Here is a 15,499-nt window from a genome sequence, read left to right as displayed (position 1 = left end):
CCAGTTCGTCTATTACCGTTTCGTCTCATGACCAGTTGGTCTAAATAAATATCCATTTCATTTTCATTTATTTTGTCCAATTAACACTAAGTCCAGTTAGACCAGATTTTGGACTTAATTGCTATTAGCCCAACTGGTTATTATATAAACTGGTGATTGAAAGAAATTGCCATTAGACCATGTGGATAGTGGATTAGCTTATGTTAGACCAAATGAAAGTAAAGGAGTTTGGTAATTGGACGAAATGGCATTAGACTAATTGAAAATAAACTTATAAAAATAATACTCTTTTTAAAGCAATATAATTCCTAATACTCTTCTTTTCTTTTCACTCCTTTCCTTTCACCTTCCCAATTTATTCCCATCGTACCAAGCTCCTCTTCCCATTCCCCTTTCTCCCCCCCCCCTCATTTTATCATTCCTAATTTCCCCTTCCTCCTCCCCTTCCTTTCTCTATTCTTAAACCCCAGGTGATCCTTTTATTACTCAGTGATGTAAGTCAAATGGCAGATTCTATGGTCCTATGGTCTTGTTTTGTAATAATTATTTTTCAGTCTTCTATAAACCCAACCATGGCTCAAGCATTAAAGACTGTCATCTCCCAGAGTACAGAGTGTCCAGTATGTCTTTCTACATTCACCGATCCCAAGATCCTGTCTTGTTCTCACACTTTCTGCAAGACTTGCCTGGACAACCTCTTAGAGTGCCGCGGTAACTGCCAGATCCGATGCCCTGTCTGCAGAGCTGTGACCCAGGTCCCAAACGAAGATGTTGGCAAACTACAGGTAAATCTTGCTTTGAAGAGTCTGATAGAGGATATGGAGGGCCATCCTCAGATTTGCACAAATTGTAAATCAAATGACAAGCCCCATGCTGTTGTCTACTGCCAAGACTGCCGCAAGTATCTCTGCACCACTTGTCTTAATAAGCACTCTCAGTGGGAAGGCTTTATCGATCATGAAGTCATTGCCATGAGTGAGATCTCATCAGGGAAGGTGTCTGTACGTAGATACCGGAAATGCAGGAAACACCCGAAAGAAGACGAGGATTACTTCTGTTCCACCTGCAGGAGATTCACATGCTTCAGATGCGGTATGATGGAACATAAAGACGAGGGACACCAGGTCGCCGAGGGAGCTGCTTATGAGGACAAACACGTGAAGATCATCGAAGACCTGAAATCAAAGGTTGACAAGCAACAGACATGCTTTCAGAAGTACATTGATTTCATAGATGAGCAGAGGAAGAGTGTTGGCAATGCTAAGAAACGGTGTAAAGGTGACATCAACAAAGCATATGATGATGCGGTCCGGCACTTGACAGAGAAGAGAGAAAGCCTGCTAAGAGAAGTCAAGGAAACGACTGAAGGAGCAGAGAAAGAACTGGAAAGCATGAAGACTACGGCTAAGAAATACATCAATCAGTTGACGACCATGGCTGAAATGGCAACTAACAAAATAAAGATTCCATTAGATATGGATACTTTGGCTGCACACGACACTCTGTGTGAAGAGTTACGAGAGGTCTTTGATCAAAAGGATCCTGACTACGAGCAGCCGAAGAAATCGGGCATAAAGGGGAAAAGTGTCAGGTTCAAGAGAAATGTTGGAGTGGATAAGCTAGGCCTTGGAAAGATTGTTTATGTAGTTGAAAGAAACGTCGCCTTACCCACTAATAAAACCTTTGATGAAAAGGACGTTTCTTTGTACACAAATAAGAATGTTAAAGTAAAGAACGTTGCTTTGCCAGCTGAGAGTAGAATGTATGCCATGGTTGGTACACCAGATGGTAGGATGGCAGTAGGATATAGTACAGGTGGCATCTCCATCTTCTCTCTTGATGGTCAGCTTCAGCAGACAGTTCTTAAGGATGTTAACATTCGTGGGGTAGGGTTCCTCTCTGATGGTCGATGTGTTGTGATGGATACTTCACACAACATCACACTGTACACACCAGAGTACACACAATTGAATGTAATGTTTAAGACTCTGAGTCGATATGAAAGTGGGATTCCTCGTCTCACTGTTGATGGTGATGATCTGATCTATCTGATCTATGTGAGCTACTGGGAAGCCAAGAAGATCCAGGTATTTTCAACATCAGGTGGGCAAGCAGTCAGGGAGATACCATGCAACGGGTATGTACCAAATCAAATCACTAGTTACCATGGTTCTCTGATCACTTCATCATTGGATGCTATAAGATTGATAGACAAACAGGGTGCTGTACAACATGAATTAACGGAACCGGGTAGCAACCTTTACGCTGCTGTATCTCAATGGAATACAATTTTGATAGCCAAGGTGAAGTATGGTGAAGGTTTGGTGAGCATTGGCGAGTATACAAATGAACTAAGGCACATCCGGAACCTTCTTAATGATTACAAGATTGAGGAGACTGGGATATATTGGTGTTACCTCCAGCAGTACCGATCGGGAGAGCTCGCTTTCTGCACTTCGGATAGACTCTATATATTCCGCTTGAAATATGTGATGACATGATATAATTATTATCGCAGAAGATGGGGGGGGGGGTGATATCCACTGAGTTACCATTTTCTGCTAAAGTAAGCTGCTATAATATAGAAATACATGAAACAATTGTTGGATCATTTCTTTCTCGTTTCTCACCCATAAAAAAGTATTTCGCTGCTTACAACTTTTTGTTTTCAACTTTGCATGTACCAACCATCATATTTATCATGTTTATCCTCTGTGTGGGGGAAATTCTAAACTATACTTGTATGTTTTCATAAATTGGAAGATATCGTGATTCTATGCTGTGAATCTAGACATTTATTATAACGTGTGAATATATAAATATTATTTTCATGGAGATGGTCTGATCATCACTCTTCGATATTTTTCGGAGTGTGAAACACTTGAAAAAAAATTATTTCATTTATGAAAATATCACGAAAAATGCATAAAACAGCATATAGTCAATGGATCTCAATTTTTATTTTCAGCTTTCCACTTAATATGAAGCATCATCTTGTATCCTATGTGAGGGAATTTCTCGTGCTTAAATATAAGACATAATGTTAAATATACATATTGTTACAGTATCATGTTTATGTGATTTGTTCAACTGATAACCTATAATGTTTATTCAGTTAGAGGGCGCACTCTTGCTAAGTAATAAAGTACCCCTTTCTAGCTGTAAGAAATCTCTAACTACTCTCTGATGTTCAAGTCAAGTAAAACCACTTAACAACCCAACCACAACTTGAAACACATATTTTATGGGAAACCAAATGTTTCTCTCTTCATACATGTCATATGCATGTATATAATATTTGTCTAGCAATGACTATCGTGGCAATGTGATATTTACCATTTATAGTAAAGAGTGAATGCTATAATGTTTATGGTTTTATGCATAAATTGGAATATGTCGTTAATCTATGATATTATTCTGTCTAGACATGATTACACTGTGTAAATATATAAATATTATCTTCATGGAAATGGTCTGATCTACGCTCTTTAATATTTTTCGAAGTATTTCAATTTCAAAATGCAATTATATATGATTACTTGAATGTGAAACAACACAAACAAATATTGCCGGCATTTAAGAAAATAGCACGAAAATGCATAAAAATCAACGTCAATGGATCTCATTTTTATTTTGAGCTTTGCTATCATCAAGCATCATCTTCATCATGTTTATCCTGTGTGGGGAAATTTCTAGTTCTTGTGTTTTAGACATAATGTTATTAGATATATCATGAGAAATCAAATAATTCTCTATTCATAAACATATACTTTATATTTAACTAGTAATAACTATGGTGGAAGTGTAATATTTACTATTCATTTTAAAGATGGTATGCTGTACTATTTATGTATTTACTTGTAATATATATTTGTATGCATTGATCAGGTAGATAGGAAGTTAGATCATGATTTTTACGGTAAAAACAACGTTCTCCGTTATAGAACATGTTTATACTGTGTATTTGTTTAACCTTTATTTGATATATAACCGATGTAAAGTAAACTACTTCGATATATTCGAAGAAATTTAATTTGAAAATGCAATTGTATGGAATAACTCGAACGTGAAATAGAATAGCTTTACGGAGAATAAATGATTGTATTTTAGGCAATGGCACGAAATGTATAGTAAAAGCGCAGTTGTAATGAATCAATGGATGTAGATATCTGCCATCCATAAAAGTCTGACGAACTTTTCATTGGGCCATAACTATATTAAATCTATATTTATACATGTATATTGTTTTGCATATATCATAACTTTGTAAAAATAAACGAAATCAAATGGAGCGAAATGAAAATTTTTGAGGGGGCAAAATTGAATCCCAAAAAGCTGGGAGCGAGCAAAACAGTCCAAACATCTAATTTTGTGATAGATCTCGACATAATATTCAGACAATGATATGTTCAGCCTTTTAGTTTCATTTACTTTTCTTCTTTTCCCCTTGGTCGTGAAAATCTTGAGGAAAAAACAATACGTGGATAACTCAATCAAATTGTTACATTCTATCTAAGTTTTGAAAATTATTAAATAATATAATTTCAAATTTCTGCTTCGGATTTTGCCTTTTAAAAAGGATTCAATTCGATAGAAGATCACGTCAGATATGACTTGCTATTATCGTGGAAAAAAATGAAACTGTAATATCATACTTAATTGTATTGTCTAGGGGTAAACTTATTTTAGCATAAATTCTCTTTCATCAAGAATCATGCAGTATATCAAGAATGAAGAGAAAACGTCATTAATTAATTATACAATTGAGAAGGATAGTATGATCACTATGAATGCAATTGTTTATATTTGCACAAATATGATCGAGAACAGTGATGTGCAAATGTATAAATATAATAACATTTAAGCATTTAAAAACCAAGTTCACACTATACAGCTCTACAATACGATATGTCGAGTTTACAAGTAGAATGAGTTTAGTAAAAGGTAAAATCAATAATGCTCTTCATTTTCAGGAACTTTAAAAGATTTGATTATCAATTTGATCATAGTATACATAATAACTTTTAGAAATTTTCTTAAAATGTACGAAACCAAACATTATAATGTAAACGTTGGAAAGTGAATAAAGGAAATGCAATTTCAAAATCTGTAAAAGAGTAATAATATAATAATAATAAAATATCATAATTCATATTTGCTGTATATAATTTGGCTGATATTATTACTGTTATTGTTTTTATTCTTTAAGCGATTTAATGAAACAAAATACTTTGATGACGGCAAGACAAATTCTTCGTATACAGTTGATTAATCAATAAAAGTTTTAAAAAAAATAGTAATCTGTTTGTCACTGGTATAGTATTGACTTGTTAAAAAAAAGAATAGAACAAAAAAGGGACAAAGATAGAAGGAAAGAAAGGCATATATAAAGAAATAAAGGGAGGAAGAAAGGAATGAAGGAAAGAAGGATGGAGATTTTTCAATAGATAAATATGGACAGGAGGAAACGCTCTCTGGAACGTTGATAATCTATTGAAAATTCCTGTCAATTACAATGAACAGACTAGAGGTCATTGTCGAAAGTTGGTGAACCGTGATAGTAGGCCTACATCGTCTCAAGACTTGGACCGTATGAAATATAACTAATGTGTCGTTTGCCTAGTCAGAGTCTAGGACGACACTGTTGATTTGATTCACCGATTTTCGATAAAGGCTGTTTTGTTATGAAGAGCTATGCTCAAAAGATTCTCTGTGTTATAGAAAGCGTCTGTGAAATGATTGCGAGAATGCCCTAATCAGGTGCGCCAGGGAGAAGAAGGAGGAACATATTATTTGCTATCTCGTCTTTATAAGGCTAAATTAATGTTAGAGTATCTATTTGCACGATCTATTTCTTATCTTTTGCTGGGGTGGCGAAATGATTTCAAAGCCCGTAGGCTTATTGAGATAGATCTAAAACTTGTTAATCAAAGTTATGCTACAATCAATTGGTAAAACATATCAAAGACTTTGTCAAGTTAAATTAAGCGCACGCGGATTGGATTTCAAATTTCAAGACAAAAATCTGTCTGTAGCGTCCAGCAGTGTTTCCACAGAATCAAAACAAATTTCCCCAAACTGAATCTCAAATTGCCTGAAGTAATTAACTTTTTTTGTTGAATGCATTTTTAAAAATAGCAACAAAATTGCAAAATGCAACCCCGGAACGCGAGCAGAAAATCTTGAGCTAAGTTGTTATCTTTGTTTTTCTCTCTTATCATTTCAGATTCTGATGAACTCCAATCTGTATTAGCGAAAATTTACATTTTCTCCATTAGTTATTGACACTTAGACACTCATCCAAACTCTCTCATTCTTTCCTTTTTCTTGTGCGCCTCGGAATAAAATATTTCTAGATAGATGGCGCTATGTAAATGACTATTATTATCACTATTATCATTTTATATCTTTTTATTTTCAATGATCGTTGTTTAAATCTGTGATAATACTTGTTTCAAATGATGAAGAATTTGCTTTATAAGACATACTTGATTAGAGAGAAGACAGTAAAAAAAATGTTATAAAACAAACAAGCAAATATGTATTCACAGCCCCCTTGAAGGTATGGTTTTACACGCCAATAGTTGTTGAGGGGTGCATTTTCAGTATATGGATAATACGTGTATAGGGTGCTTTTCGAGACCCCATGGTCGCGCATGGTATCCACTCGTCTATGGAAGTACCCCCCCCCCCCCCCCGGGAATATCACTTTTAGCTCCGTTTTAGGTCTGTAATGAATAACACCTTTAAAAAAATTAAATATGATCGATTACAATTCTACAAAATTCATTTTCTTTAATTTCTCAACCGCACGTATTAGTTAGCCGTTCGAATAATTTAAAAAGATGTTTTAACAATTTTTTTAATTAGCAATGTTTCAGTTGTCAATTTTACGTAAATAAAATTTGCCGTAAGCTATTCATATTAGATGTATTAAAAATCCACTTATATAAGAAAAATATTTTTAGATATTGTATATGACACTAGTTATATGTTCAAATATAGCCTCTTTTTGGTATTCCGTCGTACTTATTCTTATAAAAGGACACACATAAATATTTAACCCGCGTGCAATACATTTTGGACATGCATAACGAAGAATCAACTACGAATTTGTCAAAATTATCCCAAAATGTTCGTGCTCAAAATATCAAGATAACATTAAATTCCATATCAAATATTCTTATTTACCTTTTATAGAAGAAGGCTGTATATTTTGATTGAATTTCATGGCTATGAATTGTATTTTTCCATCACTAATCTGCACAGTGGTCACCGCAAGGGGAAAAAAGAACTTGGAACATACCACCCGACACCAGTATCGGACTGGATAATCTGGACGGACAGCGGCGGCGCTCCACTCCGTCTGCGCGCGCTAAAATTTATCATACTGCGGTTCGCGTGCTAAGAATGAACTTTATTTTTCTTTTCATTACGGAAGTCATCGTGAAAAATGTTATCTAACATGGATTGCTACACTGCTATGATTTATTATTAACCGTATCAGACATCTGAGCAGGGCAACTTTGAAACATTGTTGCCTGCTTAAGACTGGGATCAAATGGCCGGTCAATAAAATTCCAATTGTTTATCCACGGGCCCAATTTATTGCCCGCTCAGGAAAGTCAATGAGAAAATGCGTGGAAATGTAGCGGGCAATAAAAGGCAGCGCTAATATCCGGGTATTCTACGCGTTTTTGCACGCGTCCTTGAACCGCGCAGTGCTATACGTCATAATGGTAATCAAGTTAAGACAACGCTCGATACTGCGTCCCTAGGCCAGGGACGCGTCATTTCAATTACGTCACAATGGTAAAGTTCAGAGGCCCAGTCTGCTCAACATGATAAACTAGATTCTCATTCTAAAAATTTAAAATATCTAAATTTTAACGATTTTCGCTCTAGATGTCTGATTTGGTTAATAATAGCAATATTGACTGGCCTGGGGGCGAAAGGACATATATCGCCCTCGCTAAATTGATATCACCCTCGTCTACGACTCGGGCGATATAAATCTAGTTTGGGCGATATATGTCGTATCGCCCCGAGGCCAGTCAATATTGCTTTATTGTTATGTATCATTTACACAACATTATGAGATGATAGACCTTATTCCGGCGAACAATGGTATAGTAGTTCGAATCTAACGATTTTCTTTTCGAAATATGAAAAAATTAACCTAATTTAGAGGGCGTGCCATTTCATTATAAAGAATAGAGAAAATAGTGTACCAGCGTTATCAGTTCGGGAAAATGATAGTAAATGTAATAAGATGTTTTTTAAAGCAATAAAAAATTATGAAGATATTGAAATTACGGATTTTGAAATGCTATGTAAAATTTACGCTATATTTTCATAAATGTTGGCACTTTGTATCACTCATCAAAATGACTGATAATTCATAATTTTGCCGACTCTTGCTGGTAAATTCGATATAGGTTGATACATCGATAGTCAGTGTAAATGATAAATATTCATAGCCTTTTTTTTTTGTATTAAGAAGTTTTTATTTGTCAACAACTTCAATTCATACATGTGATATACAAAATAAAATACATACGTCAATACAATATATCTCTACAAATTAATATATGAATACATTGTAAACTCATATAGTTAACACTGTCTTTACATTTTCTCTTTTTTCCTTTAGTGTTACAATAAAACCTAATAAAACTCAACGTACTCGAATTTTTTTTCTAGTGTCAAAATATTCACAACATAACAAATTTTCCAAATACACAAAGCAAATCATTAATACAACCTAGTCGAATTGAAGCCATTAACAAGGATTTTCCATACCCCCCTCCCTACCTTGGCCTCATTCCTCAAATATTTCATATCCTCTAACAACATCAGCATCTGGCCCTGAACCCTTCCTACCTACCACCCCCCCCCCCTCCCTCCCGACCCTATGTTGTTTATATAAAGGAGTTTGAAAATAACCAAGAGGCAAAACAAAAAGAAAAAAGAAAAAAAGGAAATAAAAAACACGGAAGCAAAACATTACAAACCCCCTTCAAACCCAAAGCATGTGTCCCCCTACCCTCTACTCTCCCCATAACCCCTCCCCCCTCCCATGCCCTTCGTCGTCACAACCTTCCCGTTCTACTCGTGTGGGGGCGGAAAGAACGTTTTCTTTCCTTCTCTGAATGGTAAGAATGAAACGAAAAAAAAAAATATATATATATATATACATATGTACATATATATATATATAATAACTTTACACATGTATATATGTACATATATATATTAATGAAAAATACTGTCATACTTTTTTTTTTGCACATCTAGCTCTCCCTAAACTCCTCCCAACATTCCCATTTTCTTAAGTGAAGGGGGTATTTATTTCTATTTAATGCCAATTTTCTTTCTTCAAATTCATCTTCTTTGAATTTACGTTTAATCTTATTCAAAACTATTTCTGAATTGTTTTCTCTACCACTGAAAACTAAATACTTCACAAGGATTATTAAGTGATTAACCAATTTTTCTTTTCCTTGATCTGCTAATTTTATCCCCCAAAATATGTCTTCCCAAGTAAGATTGGTGAAAGAAACAAAGTCAAAAATATTCTCGCAGTCTCTCCATATTAATTTTGCTTTTTCGCATTGAAAAAATAAATGACGATAAGTCTCTTCTTCTCTTTTACAGTAGCTACACAGATTAGAATCAACTTTCCCAAATAAATACAAATGCTGATTTGTATAAATGATTCCGTGTATTAATTTAAATTGGAACTCTCTAAGTCGGCTGTTTAATGTACATTGCCTGGGTCTTTTAAAAATATTTTCTATGTCTTTATCTGAAAGACGGTAGTTACACTTTAGTCTTGTGAATACTCCAGGTATTATTGCTTTCTGGTTAAGAAATGTTGTATAATTTTTTTTTGATGCAATGCTATTTATTGCTACAGGTACAACGTTTTTCCCTAATAAAAAAACTATGTCAGGATCATCAGGAATTGTGTCTCTATCTGTTCTCATATTTCTCTTCCAGCTGACCGGAAGTGTATCATAGATCTTGCCAATCAATTCAACGTCATTGGATTCTAATCCTCGTCGTTGAAAGTATCCAAGGGATCTTAAATTTCCGTCACTATCCATTATGTGGTTCAATCTATATACTTTTTTGTCAAAAAGCTTTTTGTCAAATATACACTTTCCGTTAACTCGTATGAATTTATTATTAAACATTATTTCATTTCCTTTATAAGGTTCATAATTCTGCTGGAAATTCCTCGTTTCTATCCACACTTCCAGAAGATCTGTATAAAATTTTGGCAATGTTAAATTCAAAAGGCCAAGTAAATAGTCACAAGAAAAAATGAAACTTCCGCCTACATGTTGTGTAGCGTGATTAAAATATAACTTCCATTTCATTTCGTTATTTTCCAAAAGTTTTTTGACCCACATAACTCTCTGTGCTTTTATTATCAGTTCAAAATTCATCATTTTCAGACCTCCCAAATGGTAATCCAGATACATCGTATTTTTATTAATTTTATTTCTTCCACCCCTTAGTAAATTTAAACGATTCCATAGTTTTTAGGATTTTAATATTGCAGACATTTTGGAGAGTGAGCAAGACGATGCTCACAAGCGTCGCTAACACGATTGCTAGGCGACCTACCGCGAGAGGGCTTTTATAATGGCGGGCTCCGCTGAGTTGATACATATCATATAGGCGGTCCACGTGCGTGTCCGTTTTAGGTCTGTAATGAATAAGACCTTTAAAAAATTAAATATGATCGATTACAATTCTACAAAATTATCATTTCATTTTTTGATTTCTCGATCGCATATTTAGTAAGTCGTTTAAATAATTTAAGAAGATATTCAAACAATTAATCAATAAGCAATGTTTCTGTTGTCAATGTAAGGTAAATGAAAATTAGCCGTAAGTCATTCATATCTGATGTATTAAAAATCCACTGATATAAAAAATATTTATTAGATATATATAAATATTTGACATTCTCTATTGTTAGTCCAGAACTTGCAAAAAGTATCTATTTTTGCACGATCTACTCTGATCTTTTGCTGGGGTGGCGAAATGATTTCAAAGCCCATAGGCAATGGATATTGAGTTAGATCTACAATTCAATAATCAAAGTCAAGCCACAATCAACTAACAAATTTGAAAGAAGTCTTTGTCAAGTTCAATTAAGCGCTTTGTCAAGTTCAATTAAGCGCACGTGGATTGGAGTGCGTACCGCAGTATTTCCACAGAGCCAAAACAAATTTCCCAAAACTGAATCTCAATTTGCCTGAAATGATTTAACCTGTTTTGTTGAAAGCATTTTTTAAAAATAGCAACAAATTTGCCAAATGCAACCCTGAAATGCGAGCAGAAAATTTTGAGCTAAGTAAGAGGCAAGTAATTCTTGAGAAATAGGCCCTAACATGATTATTGATTGTTGCTACGTTTAATTGGGATTTTCTGGATTTTTTTCATTTTTCGAAAATTACCTGAAAATGATCCGGATTACCCAGAATTCCCTTCCAAGTAAAAACACTGGTATCCCGTCATACATGTTTTTTTTTTTTTTTATAAAAGGACACACGTGAATATTTAACCCGCGTGCAATACATTTTGGACATGCCTAAAGAAGAATAAACTACGAATTCGTCAAAATTATCTAAAATGTTCGTGCTCAAAATACCAAGAAAACATTCAATTCCATATCAAATATTCTTGTTGATGCTCTATAGAAGAAATGCTGTATATTTTTATTGAATTTTATTTTTTCCATCGGTTTTTCTGAAAAACAAAATGTCTTTTTCTAAATTAGGAAGTTGAATCTCACAAAGACTTACAGACCTCGAACGGACCGAAAAGTGAAAATGACAAAGCATATACAAATCGAAAGCCTATATGGGCTACACAAAATAGCAAAGCAAGATTTATACATTAAAAAAGAAGAGACAACGTTAATCTGGATTCTATTATTTTATTACATGATTTCGTCTTCTTCCGAATCATGTATACATTAAAATAAGTGTCATAAAAGCAAATTCTGCAATAATTTGAAACAAGTTTTACCACATAATTATACAATAATTATTGTAAAACTATAACTGAGAATGAAAAACATAAAATGATAAAGAAATTATAACACGACTGTAATATTATTGAAATCTAGAAAAATAATCGATCTACGTTAATTTGTTGAGGTGCCTTGGCCGAGTGGTCTAAGTCACGTCACTTGAATGGAGATCAGAGGATCGGAGGTTCGATTTCCGGCACAGCACTTATGCCCTTGAGCAAGGCGTTTAATCCACATTTCTCTTTTATCGTGAATCAAATAAATTAATATGCTATATGTATGATATTGACCAACATGTGGACTTGTTTAGAATAAAAACCCAAATTTATCTACGAATCTGCGTACAAAATACCACCTGTTGTTATCTTTGTTTTTCTCTCTTATCATTTCAGATTCTGATAAATTCCAATCTGTATTAGAGAAAAGTTACATTTTCTTCATTAGTTATTGACAGTTTGACAGTCATCCAAACTCATTCATTCTTTCTTTTTCTTGTGCGCCTCGGAATAAAATATTTCTAGATAGATGGCGCTATATAAATGACTATTATTATCACTATTATCATTTTATATTTTTCATTTTCAATGATCGTTGTACAATTCTGTGATAATACTTGATTCAAATGATGAAGAATTTGCTTTATGAGACAAAACAAATTTTGTTATTGCAACCCCCTTGAATCAGAAAGTCGTCACGTTCGATTCCCGTTAAAAGAAGCACATTAAAGATCATATTAACCATAAGCCTTAATAGCCCCATCTCAAGTCCTCAACTACTCATATCAGGCCAGGTTTATTACCCATAATGCTGAGCAGTGTCGTCTTAAAATTGAATTCTTATCTCAATGATTATATCACCAAGTAGGAAAACTGGCACCTTTCCTCTCAAAATAATTAATTTATGTTCGAAAATAAATTTCTATACTGATTCATCCTTTTTATTCCTAAAGAGTAAATGTCAAAATTTATATTTCCACGACTGTCCATTAAAAACACACAGTCAATAAAAGACAACACAATTATTAGTTAGTTTACTTTCCTTTTAATACTATTTCTAAATCCGCTAATTAATTAAGTTTTCTTAGACAAGCGGTTAATAAATAATTCATTAAGCTTACGTTGTTGTACTTTGCGCTTTTATGGCTTCGATTTGTGAATATCACTTTTAGCTCTGTTCTGGGTCAGTAATGAAATAGACCGAAAAACGATTAAATATGATCGATTACAATATTACGAAAATATCATTCATTTTCTTTAATTTCTCAATCGCATGTATTAGTTAGCCGTTCAAATAATATAAAAAGATATTTTAACAACCACATAAATTAGCACTGTTTCCGATATTAATGTTACGTAAATGAATATTTGCCGTAAGCTATTCATATCAGATGTATTAAAGATACACTGATATAAAAATTATTTTTTTTTATTCACATTCATTTTGACACAGCTCGTAATTACCATAAAAGTTCTTTTTGCACGATCTATTCTTATTTAGTGCTGGAGTGGCGAAATAATTTCAAAGCCCATAGGCAATGAATATTAAATTAGATCTACAATTCAATAATTAAAGTCATGCTACAAACAAGTGATACAAACTAATTCAAGACTTTGTCAAGTTCAATTAGCGCACGTGGATTGGATTTCAAATTTCAAGACAAAATCTGTCTTAGCGTCCTGCAGTGTTCCACAGAGCCAAAACAAATTTCCCAAAACTGAATCTCAAATTGCCATTTTTTTGAAATAGCAACAAAATTGCAAAATGCAACCCCAGAACGCGAGCAGAAAATATTTGAGCTAAGTAAGAGGCGAATAATTCTTGAGAAATAGGCCTTAACATGAATATCGAATGTTGCTACGTTTAATTGTAGTTTCATTGGGATTTTCTGGATTTTTAATTCTTTTCTCAAAAATTTCCTGAAAATGATCCGGATTACCCAGAATTCCCTTCCAAGGTACGGTGGTATGCCGTCATACATGTTCTTATAAATGACATATTTGAAGATTTCAGACAGGCGTAAAGGTAGATTTTATGATATTATTTATTTAAAAAATTAATACCAGTTATGGTAACGATCTTAAAATGAGTTCGAACAGAATCCAATTATATGACAACCCAGGTGTTTGTAAGTATAAATTAAAAAATATCTGCCAAATGGTTCTGGTAAAAATTGTGTCATTGCTGAAAAATGAGCAAAATAAGCACGGAATTCCATGAAATGTCAGGTATTTTTCCAAAAAAAAAATATTAGTACACTGTCCAACATAAGTCTTTTTGTGATCAGATTATCGGTTTTCAGCTAAAATTTCATGTTTTCACAAAGTAAAGTTTATTTCAATGTACCAGAACTAGATCTATGATAATTATGGTGACAATTTAACCTTGATTTTAAGGACTTCCTAATAAAATAATATTGTTTGTTGCAAATAAAGTATTTTACCTTTAAACAATGAATTCGTCAAAATTATACAAAATGTTCATGCATTCAAATATCAAAATAATATTAATTTCTATATCCAATATTCTTGTTAGCCTTTGTAATAGATAGGCTGTATAAAGTTTTGATTAATTTTAGTGGCGATTGTTTATTTTCATTTTTCGTTTAGTCTCCCTCAGAAGTTCAACAAATTTTATTTCCAATTTAGGAACCAAAATCTCAAAAATGCTTACAGATCCCCCCCCCCCCCCGCCAATAACAGACCTCGAATGGACCCAAAAGTGAAAATGACAAATCATTTACAAATCCTAAACTTATAGGCTACACAAAATAGTCATGCAAGATTTAGGCATTACACATCAAAGAGAGAGAGAGAGAGTGTGTAAGTCTGGAATTTATTTTGTTTTGTAACATGATTTTGTTTTATTCTCTTAAATCAAATATTCAATAACGGGGTCTCACAAAGTAAATTCGACAATCATTTGAAACAAACATTATCACAGATTTATACAGTTTTACATCTATCATTGAGAATGAAAAATATAAAATGATAATGAATGAAATGTGACTTGTTTCTAATACAGATTGAAATTCAGAAAATAATCGATCTACGTACGAACTTATATAATCACAACCATTTTGACACAGAAAGTCGTCACGTTCAAACCGTTAAAAGAAACACATTAAAGATCATATTAACCATAAGCCTTAATAGCCCCATCTCAAGTCCTCATTTACTCATATCAGGCCAGGTTTATTACCCATAATACTGAGCAGTGTCGTCTTAAAATTGAAGTCTTATCTCAATGATTATATCACCAAGTAGGAAAACTGGCACCATTCCTCTCAAAATAATGAATTTCTGTACGGAAATAAAATTCTATACTGATTCATCCTCTTTATTCCTAAGAGTAAATGTCAAAATGTATGTTTCCACGACTGTTCATTAATAACACACAGTCAACGAAAGACAACACAATTATCGAGTTGGTCAGTTTACTTTCCTTTTA

The 15,499-nt window shown here is 33.5% G+C and overlaps 1 protein-coding gene across 1 annotated transcript in view; it reads left to right on the top strand.

The window, feature by feature from the left end:
* LOC129268613 (E3 ubiquitin/ISG15 ligase TRIM25-like) overlaps positions 1-3,941 on the top strand; it is a 4,896-nt gene extending 955 nt beyond the window's left edge. The window contains exon 2 of the mRNA XM_064105013.1: positions 555-3,941. Within this exon, the coding sequence (XP_063961083.1) occupies positions 573-2,501 (1,929 nt within the window). The 5' untranslated portion in view covers positions 555-572 and the 3' untranslated portion in view covers positions 2,502-3,941. The remainder of the gene's footprint in view (positions 1-554) is intronic.
* The last annotated feature ends 11,558 nt before the right edge of the window (positions 3,942-15,499 follow it).

Source organism: Lytechinus pictus, chromosome 9 (genome assembly GCF_037042905.1).
Source record: "Lytechinus pictus isolate F3 Inbred chromosome 9, Lp3.0, whole genome shotgun sequence".
Lineage (NCBI taxonomy): Eukaryota > Metazoa > Echinodermata > Echinoidea > Temnopleuroida > Toxopneustidae > Lytechinus > Lytechinus pictus.
This window is presented reverse-complemented; position numbering and strand designations above follow the sequence as displayed.